Source organism: Alnus glutinosa, chromosome 8, assembly GCF_958979055.1.
Source record: "Alnus glutinosa chromosome 8, dhAlnGlut1.1, whole genome shotgun sequence".
Taxonomy (NCBI): domain Eukaryota; kingdom Viridiplantae; phylum Streptophyta; class Magnoliopsida; order Fagales; family Betulaceae; genus Alnus; species Alnus glutinosa.
This window is the reverse complement of record NC_084893.1, coordinates 7,632,162-7,645,177: the sequence shown is the minus strand read 5'-3', so window position 1 is coordinate 7,645,177 and position 13,016 is coordinate 7,632,162. Positions and strand designations below refer to the sequence as shown.

Genomic DNA, 13,016 nt, shown 5'->3' with positions numbered 1-13,016 from the left:
TAAAAAAGTTTAAAAAAGTGTAATTGGTTTTGGGTTTTAAAAAAATTGATTTTTGGAAAGTTTGAAATTGATAATTATTTTTTTGGGGAAAAATGGTTTTTATAAGATCTGTTAAATTATATTTGTTTGGTGAAGTTTTTGAGTGTTACAAAAATAAATAAATATATATATATATAGGGCGATGATCGATTGACAGCCTCTATGATGATTGTCATCATTAGTGAGCAGGCGTCCACCATACTAGTAACTACTTTTTATTTTATTTTTATATTGTTTTATATGTGACAAGCAACGTCGACACTTAAAAAAGTATTTTTGTTTTTGTTTTTGTTTAAAAAGTATTGTCTTTTTAAAAGAGTTTTATGAATTGTTATAAAAAAAATTAAATAAATAAATAAAAATGTCTTAGAGCACTAAGGCATATAAACATATTACATACTTTCATAGTCACATGATTGCATCAGTAGTTCGACTTATAATTTTAGTTAAACATCATAATCCATCAAGTGACTATCTCGGTCATATTTATATATTATAACATTTATCTAATTAATTAAGCCGAAACTATACAGTCAAACTACACTCAAAGCTCACGTCTATGTATCACTTATTCTCGTTGCTCAACCTGTCTGCATTAACATGCTCTATAAAATAAATATTTTACAAGGAGAATGTGAGTCCATGACTCAATAAGTAAACATCATTCATGAAAAGTATATGAAGTAAGCCCTAACTAAAATTTGTTAAACGTTCTTTTAATGATTTTTAAATGTATTTTAGAAATAAAGACACAAAGGTGGTCACACAACGTGCACGCTTTTCCATCCATTTTAACAATTTTTGCTAATGGAGTTGCCTTTTGTAATGGAATGATAGTTTAAGTCCTAACAGATCATCTATTCGGCCCTCTTTTCCTGCTGAAAAGCCTGTAGCCGTAAGGCATGCTTTTGGCCTTCAAGATGTTGCTTAAAATTATGTTTACTCGGACACCAAAGCTTACACAATTTACACCACTTCGGCTGGTTTAGGACCTTTCCACCATCTTTTCCAGATTCCAACTCTTGTAGTTTCTCCCTGTGCCTTGCTCCTTGCAAATGCTGGTTTGCTTTCTCTCCTCTATATTTCCTGATATGTTCCAACTCTTCTATCTTTCCCTTGTGTTTTCTTCCTTCTAGGTGCTGCCTGAGATTAAACGCACCTGAGCACAGCACTTGGCACATCTCACAAAATAAGTTGTCTGTCTCATTTCCAAGTATGACATTACCATGAAATGGTTGGGGCTGTTGAGGTGGCAGGTATCGGAGGTAGGTAGTCAGCTCTTTTTGCTTTGTCCCCAAAAGACTTGTGCTCAGAACTGGACTTGGACTTGAACTTGGCCCATCTGCCGGTGTTAGACTGGGGCTAGGACTTGGATGTGAAGTTGGCACCTGATACAAACGATGATATTAGTTCACAAGATTACAAATACAACTGAGCTGAAGAACTCTATCACATATAAAGCAAAAACATTGAAGAGAGGAAGAAGACAACTTCGAATAACTTATGCCACTCTGTTGTGCAAAATCAGGGCACACGTAAGCCAAATTCGATCCAACAAATTATTGATTTACCAGATCAAATCGTACAGAAATCAAAGATCTAGTAAGCAAATTTATAGCTAGGTACTGGAAATTAACTCTAACTCTCTGACTAAAAGTTTATTTTTTTGCAACAAAGAATCTATGCTTACTATGTGATGGGTTTCCTTTTAGGCTCGGACCGATGGACATCTAGACTTCTAGTAACTCTTTAATATAGACAATAAACATACGCGAGCATTTAATAATCTGGGCCCTAACAAACAATTCCTAATGAACTTTTCAGCCCGCTGCTCATGCATTTTCTGAAAAAGAAGAGGGGGAAGGAGGGGGATTGAAAATCTTGGTTGACAGAGCAGACATAGGTTGTAATGTTGTATATCAACTAAATCAATATAAGCCATATCTTCAACTAACTCCAATTACAACCTTGAGTGCTATGTAAGTCATTTCTGTCTTCGAATAGAAGTCTGCTTTTTAATAGGGAAAAAGATATTCACAGTGGAAACCAGAAAAAAACAATCTGTTCTAACTTTAGGGTGCCTGAGAGAAAAGAGAAAGGCTAAAAAAACAATGGTTGATTCATCAAAAAAAAAAAGGAAGAAGAAAAAGAAGAAAGAGAATTTGTTGAGGAAAAGGGAAATAATCCAGCCATTTATAAATCGTCAAGCTGTCTTCAATTTGAATCCTCACCTCCAAAGGCAAAAGATCATTCATATCATTATTTAAATTCAACTGCAACATAGATACTTTCCTCCTGTATGCTTGCTCTCTTTGGATTGCTAGCTCTACTGACATAATATTCTCTCTTCTCTCTTCTGCCATTTCAAATGCAGTTGTCCTCCGCAACACGTTGCTTGCAATGTCTTTGTGATATACTCAGTCCTTAAACCCTATCAAGATGATTGGCCAAGGAGCAATTATAATGAGCATCATGTTAATCATAGATTCAGAAAACTCCAATATGAATAGGGATAGCACCAAATTTACTTCGGAATCTGTTTGAAAAGCAAAGCAACAAAGGAGTGACATAATTCTTAGATAAAATAACTGAAAACAAAGCAACAGAAGTTTTAGACAATGACACAGTAAAACAATCACGATACTAAAGACATTGCATTTCCATCAAGAACTAAAAGATCATTACTTTGTGACCGTGATCCATGTTTACATAGAAAGGTAGTGAATTAACAAATGGGAGCAAGGCCATTGTTTATGTCAAATTCAAAGAAAATCCTTGAAGATCATTTTTTGATAGGAGATTTTTATTCTGTCAAAAACATATACTGATTTGATATCTACTCTTAATAGCTATAGAATAATACACAAGTGCTAACTGTTGATGCTAAAACTAAAGAAAATCAGAATGCAAGGGGAAAGCAGACTAGGAAGCTAAATCTGCTACATCAAGGCAAAAACTGTATAAAAGCCAGTAAAAGGGCACAAATCAATCACATCCCAACCATTATTTCATCTAGAAAGTGCAAAAAATCACATAAAGCCACCTCCTTTTTTCTGGAAAACAAGTACCCACGCCACTAAAATTGAGAAAGGGGAGATGAAACTGGATGACACATTACCCACACTACTTCTAGGCAAGACTCGTAGATATGTCATTAGAAAGCACAAATCAAACACAAGTCAACAATTACATCATTTTGCAAGTAAATGGTAACACCCTATTCATCTGAAAATAAATGGTAAAACCCAGAAAAAAGTTGAAATGAAGCTCATTTTCCTAAGGAAAACTGGAAAGGAGAAAGGAAATGACACCGGTAATTACTAACCTTATTGAGGATGATCGAAAAACTAGAGTCACAATTTTATCTTTTTTATATTTTTTCTCGCGTTGTTTCTCAGAGTCTGAAGCTAAAAATGGTCACCGAAGAGAGATAGAAATAGACTGAGCAAGAGCGTATGAGGGCAGGAGGGAGGGGACTAGCACTAGCAGTGGCCAGTGGCCAAATGACAGTTTGCTGGACAGGGGTATATAGCTAGCAGGTACTATGGGGTGTTTGGCAGCAAACGCCCTCTTTACCTCCTTTATTTTCACTTTTTTTTTTAAATATAATCAACTTTAAAATATCTTTACTTTTTTTTTACTTTTTATATTATATTAATAATTTTTTATTATTATTCAAATAAAAAAAATTCACTACAATATAAGTTTTTTTTTATTTTTCCATACAAATTTATTTTACTTTATATCAATCACTTCTTACTACTATTTAAAAATAAAAAATAAAAATCAACTCAACAATATTTACCTAACACTTCCAATTTTGGGTTGGACTTTATCGACATATTGTGATTATCACTTTTAAGAGCATCTGTATTGAACTCAACATTTCAAACATTTTACCAAATTTTGGTGAAACTTCTCAAAATCACCTATGCATCAAGCTTTTCATCCCTTCACCAAAATAGTTCTTGTCAAAATTCTTCTACAGATTTAACGCACATTTGATCTCACGCTATTCATTTTTTTTTTTTTGTTCATTCTCGCACCATTCTTCACATCCTCCCTCACCTGCAAGATCGTCACTTTCCTCCGCATGAATCAAAACCCAGCTTGCCACTTCCAGGCACTAGGCCAACTCGCCCAGGCGATTCCAGTGGCTTTGGACCAACGAGGACAAGATCGAGCTCCTCCAGGGATTTCTCCACTACACGACGTCGACTTGACAAGATTGACGACAGAGATGCAGAGAACACCGAGAACGCCAGAATGCTGATAACCCAGACAACGTCGGAACGCAGAGAACCCAAACAACGCCAGAACGCCGGAAAGCTGAGAACCCAAACAACTCCGAGAACCCAGACAATCTTGTGTTTGACCTCGAATTTCCCTTCCTAAATGTGAGTTTCATAAATTGTTTTCAATTGATTTAGGGTTTCGATTCATTTAAAAAAAAAAAATGATTTAGGGTTTGAAATTTTGGGTTTCGATTCATCTTGTGTTTGACCTCGAATTTAGGGTTTTCGATTCATCTTGTTTGTTGAGCTTGAATTGGCTTGACCGATCTAGTGATTTTGGTATTGTGTTGATGTATGGCTGATTTTGAGATTTCGATTCTCTGGTAACCGATTGTGGTGGGATTGTATTTTTAAGAAAAATTTGATGTTCATATAGTTAAATTGGTTAGTGTCTAAACTAATAAAAAACAATATATAATTAAAATAGAGAAATATTTAGAGAGTTTGATATATGAAGTGTTTCAAAAATGAGAGATAAGATCAAAAAAGTAAATTATTTAGGTTAAATTTGAAGAAAATTTTGGAGAGCTTAATATAGATATTCTAAGTAACTGTATTCAAATCATGTGATTACTAATTGATATTTGTTAAGTTATTGAATAGGCATTTTGATCCTATTATAGTCTTTTGGATCTCTACCTATTTTAAACGATTTTGAAAATAGTTAAGGCCAATGTTTTTTAGTGGTTTGTGCATGTTTGGCCTCATTGTTTCGCGGAATAGATTCCTCGTTCTTTTATTTGGTAATTGTATATTCTTTAAAATAGTTATTTCCATTAGACTTCATATTTCCTTACGAAAAAAAAATACATATGCGTCTCAAAACTAAAAAGAATAGCTATTCCTAAAAGAATATTCTACATTTTCTTTTAAAAAAAAAAAACCACTCACATAAGAGTCGAGGATGGCCGCAACCACCCCCGGAGACCACGCGGGGGGTGGTTGCAGTCACCCACATGTTTCACGTTTTCTATCTTATTCTTTTTTAAAAAAATAAAAAATAAAAGAAATAATGTGGGTTTTTTTTTTTTTTTTTTTTTTTTTTTTGCAATTTTGATTCGATTCCAATTAAAATATATGTGTTGCTACTAAACTAAGTATGATAACTATTTCATTCCACTCTCTTTCATTCCCAATAATAATTATTATATTTTCCAATAGAATACTCATTATGCAAACCAAATGAGACCTACAATGTGATATGCATGGATATGTAAGGATGGAACTAAAAATTCAATTTTAAGGGAGCCACATTGTATGAAATCCATATCGTCGCAAGAGGAAATAATGGCTCACATTCACATATACGGTTAGCAGTTTTGCTTCACATTCACATATACGAATAGTGGTTAGTTGCCGTTAATATCTACACGCATGTAGAATCCTAATTTTGGAAATTCAAAGGTGAGATTGGTCATTTTACATAGGAAGGGGGTGTAGCATCTATTAAAAAGTTGGAAAAAATCAACATACTTCCCTCAAACTACCACTCAATTAATAATATTCTCTCAAACTTTCAATTGGTACAATGTACCAAAAACTAACAAAAAGTTGTCAATGTCCACTAAGCACATCATTTTAATTTAGAAAAAAAAACGTACATTTTTTTAATTTTTCTTTTCAATTTTAAAATTTTAAATTTGTCCACCCCTAGTTTTTATGAATTTATTTTTAATTTTTAGTATTAATTTTGTTTTATTAAGGGTATTTTTGTTATTCGGAGAACATTGACAATTTTTGGTAGCTTGAGGAGCATTGTCCAAATTAAAAGTTTAGTAATGACATTGTCAATTAAATAATAGTTTGATAGGAATATATATATATTTTACCCAAAAAAGTTCGTGCTGGAAAGCATCTATTCTATGAAGTCGAAAACTAGCTCTTCTATAGAGATAAACAACATTGTTTACTCCAATATATGAAGTGCACTTGTGCTAAATCGCTACTATAATCAAAAGAAAAATTGATCATTGCACAACTTTTTTGAGCACAATTTTTACATTACCGCTCGTATTGGTAAGACTCATATATATATAGGTCTCACATGCAATATGTCCCACTAATATAAATGATTGTGTAAAATTGTGCACCAATGACTCATCTAATCAAAATTATAAAAAGATTGTGGCTTCCTTTTAAGAAAGCATTGCCTCCTAGAATGGCCTTTGAGATTGTGTGCTGTCCACCAAACGATCATAAGCCAATAATAATTCACAATATATTTCTTTTTTCTTGAGCAATAAAAAAATAGAAACAAATATTGATAGATGATTAAGTTGATAGATAATTGAGTTTAAAATTAAAATATATTAAGAAACAATTATTTTGTGTCTTTTCTCTTGTTTATATTTTGTCAAGACCAAATGGATCTTTTCTTTTGTTTACTGTAGGGCTTAAAATGACTCACAGCCAAGTTCCAGCTTCTGCATATGGATCAAAGGAAGCAATTCCAATGCTACATTATAATGGGTAATGCTTGGGTGAAGCAAAATTTTTGAATGGCTTTTTTGTAATTATAAGTAATTACACAAATGCCATGGAGAAGCAAAATTTTCAGAAGACGTAGCATTGCCCCATTATAATTACTTGTGTTGGAGAGACGTCTAGAACGAGCCCAATTGCGTTATCAATTTTTATTTTTATTTTTTTTTAATTTTTTTTTTAAAAAATGATGTTGAATTCTTTCAAGACATGGATACTTAGTGATCTTCTATGTTGGGTAAATCCTAAGTACACAATCTTACCTGCAAGAGCCGTGTATCGATTGACTATTGAGTGAGGACTAAAAAAGCTGATTTCGTGGCCATTTAGTCTTACGACTCTTATTTATATCCTAGAGAAATATTTATTGTAATCTTTTGCATATAAATTTTGGTCGAACAAATAATTTCTTTAAAATTAAGACTTTGTAAAGAACCTTACGAGCTAGAGGCGGAACTAGCATTTAGAATTTAGGAGGTAAAACTGAAAAATTAAAAATTAAAGAGTAAAATTTTTATTTTTATTAAAATATAATAATATTTTTTTAAAAAAAAAAAAATTGAAAAAACATGGTGACTTGCGGAGTTGCGGGCACGTAGCGCCGCCCGTTTTAGGAGCAGTTTCATTTCCTGCTGTGAGTGCTCCTAAATATTTTGTTTCAAAATATTTTGTTTTGAAATATTTTTTTTCTTACAAAATATTTTGTTCAAAGTCGATGGGTCTACTAGGAAAACACAAGTCGTCAGATGTAAACTTTGGTTTTCATGTGCGCAGTGCATCCTTTTAAACCTCCAAAAAAAACATGCTCCTTTTCTGGGATTAGCTCACCTCACCCAAGAATTAGCTGGGAAATAGTTAAATAATTACTGGTATTTGTCCTTGAGCTGCGTCAAGAAATTGCATAACAAAATCCATAAAATTACAACCAAAAAAAAAAAAAAAAAACCCCTCCTTCAACTAATGAATGATGTTTACAAGAAGAATTACAGAAGTCAAAATTTTTGGAGTATTATATGTGTAAACTGTGTATAGCATCCCTAGAATTATGGACATTTTTTCTTCTTCTTCTGGAAACCTGAAATCACGGGGGAGGAGAAAAGGAGCCATAATTGAAGTCTCCCCTAGTGGAGGCTATCATAATCAGCATAGCTAACACCTCCTTCATGTTTGGTCTGACCCGCGGAGACTCCGCCGTGCACTTCACCCCAACCCGAAGCAGATCACTCATCTCCTCCTCCCCCTCCGCCAGCCCAGACCCCAGAAGCACAACTGGTATGGTTGATCGGCTCACTCCATGTTGCCCATTTCCCATCACCCGTCTACCCCATTCCACAAGACATTCCTCCCCTCCATCCACCGCCCGCCGCCCTGTTGCCAGCTCCATCGCCAGAACCCCAAAACTGTACACGTCGCCTTTTGTAGTGGCATGCCATGTTTGCCCGTACTCCGGCGCGACATAACCGACTGTCCCGGCCACCACTGTGCTCACATGGCTATCCCCTGCATCAACAACTCTGGCAAGACCAAAGTCTGTGACCCGTGCTTTCTTGTCCTTATCGAGCAGGACATTGCTGGCCTTCACATCCCGGTGAACGATGGCAGGGAAGCATTCATGGTGTAGAAACAGTAGTGCACGCGCTACGTCGATTGCCACATCGATTCGCCGCCGCCATGTCAGCTTCATCCGGTCTGATACAAGATCCTCCAAGCTTCCACCTTCCATGTATTCGTAAACCAGAATTTTCTGCGAGCCGTCCAGACACCACCCATAAAGCGTTACAAGGTTTGGATGCGGCCAACCAAAGCCATTTCCGCTCAGAACCTCCATTTCTGCTCGGAATTCCTTTTCCCCCTCCACTCCTTCTCTTTGAAGCCTTTTTACAGCCACTTCTCTCCCATCAGGCAATACTCCTCTGTACACTGTGCCAAATCCCCCCTTCCCAATAATCCTCTCCTCCGAAAAGTTGCCGGTAGCTTTTAAAATGTCGGCATGTGTGAAAGCTGTTTTGTCCAGACGGATGACCTTAACGGTATCTGACAACCATGGTGATGAACAGCTAGAACTTGATGCAAAATCATACGGGCTTTTTATTTCCTGAAAAAGATATCCTGGTGATTCTGATGGGCTTTTTATCAATGGGCAGATTAGGACCGACAAAACCCCACATATTAAGAAAGCTAGAATCACACCTAGGAACGCCAAGAATGCAGCCAATTTTGTAGGCCTTTTCGGCTTTCGATCCACACTCTTAGGGGGTTCACCTGAAGAGTTGTCAATGAACCTTGGAAGTTTCAACAGGGGATCCCCGAGATATGAGTCCTTGTCAAACGTTATAAATTGCCCAGTTTCTGGAATTCTGCCTGAGATAAATCGATTGTACGAGATATTGAACTTGGTCAGCTCAGCTAGTTTGCTCAAGCTCGCCGGGAACGTGTCAGAAAAGTTGTTCCAAGACAAATCCAGATTCTGCAAGCATTTAATGTCACCGATTTCCTTAGGAATTTCGCCCGAGAAATTGTTCCTGGAGATATTTATTACTACAAGTGGGATCTGTCCGATCTGAGGAGGGAGTTTCCCATAGAAATCATTGATACCCAAATGCAACACACTGAAATTCTGCATCTTGCCAATATCTGGAGGGATCTCACCGGAAAGTCGATTCCCGCTTAGTTGAACATAACCGGAGATTTGAAGGGTCCGGACTGATGAATCGGCTACACATATTTGGAAAAGACCATATCCTTGAAGTATCCGATCCCATATGCTTCTGCAACTCTTCCTTGTGAGGATGGTATTCACAAAACTGAAGTGAGGGTAGTCTGCTGGAATCCACCTCCTCATCGCCAAACACTCCCCTGAGCCAGCAATAATCCGGGTACTTTGCCGGATATTAGACTCAAAAGTAGCTGTGGCATTTCTACCAATATTCGTCAATTCAGGTGGGATTTTCCCAGAGAGCTGGTTGTTGGCAAGGTTTAACCACAAGCAGCTTGTGCATTTCCCCAACTCCGGTGGAATTTCACCCGTTAGAGAATTGTTCGCAAGCATCAACCATAAGAGTGAGCTCAATTTTCCAAGGGTGGGCGGTATTGATCCATCTAGCCTGTTAAAAGAAAGGTCAAGGGCTTGCAGGCGGGACAAGTTTCCAAATTCCGGCGGTATATTTCCAGAAAATTGATTGTAAGCAAGGATCAAGAAGATCAAACTTGGCATTTCAGAGACTTCAACTGGTAGTGGACCTGAAAAATTGTTGTAGCTCAGGTCTAACCTTGAAACATTAGGTAGCTTGAGAATCCCCGACGAATTTATTCCACCACTATATGAATTCCCGTGCAATACAAGAAACTTAATCTGCGTGAAATTCCCGAAAATCTTTTGTATATCTCCTCCAAATTTGTTCTTGCTCAAATCCAAGAAGGTTAAGTTATTCAAATTCAGAAGCGAATCAGGGATCACATTGGAAAAGTTGTTGCTCCCCAAGGACAAAGCTTCAAGACTCGAAATCGATCCAATCTCAGCTGGTATTTTCCCTGTAAAATTGTTCCCCGACAGATTCAAAATAAACAGATTTCGACACTTAGATATTTCCCCCGGAACCCTACCAATGAAGCCATTTTCCGACAGGTCCAGAATTTCCAGGCTACAGTTTTCAGTGAACATGGACGACAAAACAGGCCCTGTGAGAAAGTTAACGGAGACGGAAAAATCTAGCAGCCTTGCAAAACCATTCCACAACTCCCCACTGAAGTTATTTGAGCTCAAATCCAAGTACTGCAAATTCAAGCAATCATCGAAGCTACCATTGATCCCACCCGTGAAATTATTCGCCGATATATTCACCACAACCAAGTTGTCACAAATTGCCGGGAAGCTCAACTGTACCTCCCCACGAAACCTGTTAATAGACAAATCAAGCTTCTCCAGTTTCCTCAATCCAGACAATTTCAGCTCGCCTTCAAGGATGTTATGCGACAGATTGAGATGCACAAGATTCTGGCACCGGCTCAAGTCCTCCGGGATATTTCCACCGAGAGAGTTCTTGGAGAGGTCGAGGTATGAGAGCTCGGATAGCGATGAGAAGTTTCCAAATATCTTGCCGGCGATTTGGCTGTTCGAGAGGTTGATGCTGGTGACCCTTCTACTTGTCTTGTTGGAACTGCATATTATTCCCTGCCAATCATCGCATAGGCTACTCGAGTTGTGACTGTTCCATTGGGAGTATTCTCCTCGGTTTACGGGATTGTTTCTTTCGAGAAATGATTTCAGATTTAGCAGGGCATCTCTGTCTGCTTCCAGAGAATCTCCAGAGACAAGCACTCCTGTAAAATCAAATAATTAATTTAGATCCAAACATATTTAGGTGCACAGCCGGTACACACCCTACATACGGGGTGAACCCCATCCCATGTGGGGGGTGACTGTTATAGGTGTTTTTTTTAGCATTTCCCCCCCTCCAAAAAGGCTAACATGTTTGGTTCTAGTAAACAAAGAATTATCCTTGGAGAACGTTAATTCCCTCAATAAAACCTTTAAAAAAAAAAATCCATGTTTCGATTTGGAAGTCTGATTATATATGCATGAGAGCTTTTATGGTTAATATATAGTACTACTGAGAGGTTTTGGATGCCATGAAAGATGATCTTGAGCAAGAAAATTTCGTGAATTTAAAAGAGAACCAACCGATCGAAGCTATAGTACTATATATACACGAATTTACTGACAAGAAAAAAGTATTATCTAATGGAGGAGCTGAGAAAGAATCAAAAGTAAAAATAGAAAAATTTGGATTATTAATTACCTGTTATCAAGATTAAGAAAATGATGAACACAACGGGGCATGAGTCAGTTTCCTCGTCTGGCATGCTACTTCTAATATGATCTTCTTCTTCTTCTTCTTCTTCTTTTGTAAAATTTACAGTCAATGATCAGTTCCTAGAACCCATGAATTATATCCCAAAACGAAACACAAAAACGATCGAGTTGTTTTATATTAATTAATGGAGACCGCTCCAAACTTGCAACAAATGCTTCGCAGTTTTCTTCCCTACTTTTTTAATATTAATTTATTGTGGAAAATTATTTCTTAGTCTTCGCAATTGTCTGCCGTATCAAAACTGTCTTCAAGCTTTTTATTTGTTCAACACGGTCCCTCTCCCTCTCCTTATTTGATACCCACGTGGATAGGCCTCACGACTAATTGTCGGTTAACACGTGGCATGTGCCAGGATTATAACTTAATTTAAAATTACAATTTTACCCTTAAATTTAAAGAAAAAAAAAATTGATGGTGGCCGGAAGTGACTTGACCATCCTTAAGAGAGGTTTGACTGACCGCTCCTCATTAAGAGAAGAGCAGTTGGTTGTCATCCCCCTCACAAGAAGACACCAACCGACAGACCCTCACCTAATGAGAGGCGGTCAATTGCCTCTTGTACAGTGAGAAGAGGCCATTTACCCTTCACGAATAAGGGATAGCCTGTTGCCCCTGTTAAAGGAGGCCGACTATCAATGATGTCATATGTTAATCAACGATTAGTTGTGACATCAACAAATGTGTACATCTAATGACAAGGACAATTTTATTGGACAAATAGCTTATCCCACTCTAGGGATCAATTTGGTACAATTGCAAACCACATAGACTAAATAAATCATTATTTTAACTTATAATGAAGTATGAGTACTACTTATTTCCATACTTGGGTCCAATAAGTACAATTATTAATGTTACTTAGTCGTTAACAACACAATTAATCAGTCTTCTTAATACGAAACCATGGGAAAAGTCTTAATCTGATTATGGCAAAGGTATCTACGAAAAGTAGTAACACAAAATTAACGGATTGATAATATTAAATTTTTTTTCACATTTATTCTTGAGGTTATCTATTTTCTTAAAACTAATTGAATTCGATAATTCCATACTTCAATTTACATGAAGGTTACATATTCATGAAATTTCTACGAAATTTCCATTAAATATTAGGGGAAAAAAAGAAGTATTAGAAGCGGAGACTTTTCTTTTAGAGAAGTCATGTTGACGGTACCCCGGCTTGGGGGTTTGACCCGGGACTCTTTCGGTCTTGATTGTAGAAAATAGAAATATTTCCTTAACACCTCAGCCCCAAATTATTTTTTTAATAATTTTATTTAAAAAAAAAAAAGGGTTGCCCCATGGGGCTTTGGGGGAGCCACCCTTG

The 13,016-nt window shown here is 36.6% G+C and overlaps 2 protein-coding genes across 2 annotated transcripts; both read right to left on the bottom strand.

Moving 5' to 3' along the window:
• Window positions 1-734: 734 nt before the first annotated feature.
• Window positions 735-3,546, bottom strand: LOC133875983 (uncharacterized). Its single transcript, XM_062314274.1, has 3 exons — window positions 3,365-3,546; window positions 2,271-2,470; window positions 735-1,427 (listed from the first exon to the last, which is right to left on the bottom strand). Exons 2-3 carry the CDS (start codon window positions 2,400-2,402, stop codon window positions 897-899), a joined length of 663 nt encoding a protein of 220 aa, XP_062170258.1. The 5' UTR covers window positions 2,403-2,470; window positions 3,365-3,546; the 3' UTR covers window positions 735-896.
• Window positions 3,547-7,756: 4,210 nt separating this feature from the next.
• LOC133875230 (probable LRR receptor-like serine/threonine-protein kinase At1g74360) lies at window positions 7,757-11,758 on the bottom strand. The gene is made up of 2 exons (XM_062313276.1): window positions 11,615-11,758; window positions 7,757-11,135 (listed from the first exon to the last, which is right to left on the bottom strand). The coding sequence occupies exons 1-2, from the start codon at window positions 11,676-11,678 to the stop codon at window positions 7,897-7,899; spliced, it is 3,303 nt and encodes a 1,100-aa protein (XP_062169260.1). The 5' UTR covers window positions 11,679-11,758; the 3' UTR covers window positions 7,757-7,896.
• Window positions 11,759-13,016: the final 1,258 nt, after the last annotated feature.

Bases quoted from the DNA above. Each gene is read 5' to 3' on its own strand.
- LOC133875983 (XM_062314274.1), bottom strand. From the start codon at position 2,402: ATGGCAGAAGAGAGAAGAGAGAATATTATGTCAGTAGAGCTAGCAATC. The intron at 1,428-2,270 runs GTGAGGATTCAA...CGTTTGTATCAG, and splicing joins ATGATCTTTTGCCTTTGGAG to GTGCCAACTTCACATCCAAG.
- LOC133875230 (XM_062313276.1), bottom strand. From the start codon at position 11,678: ATGCCAGACGAGGAAACTGACTCATGCCCCGTTGTGTTCATCATTTTC. The intron at 11,136-11,614 runs GTAATTAATAAT...TTGATTTTACAG, and splicing joins TTTCTTAATCTTGATAACAG to GAGTGCTTGTCTCTGGAGAT.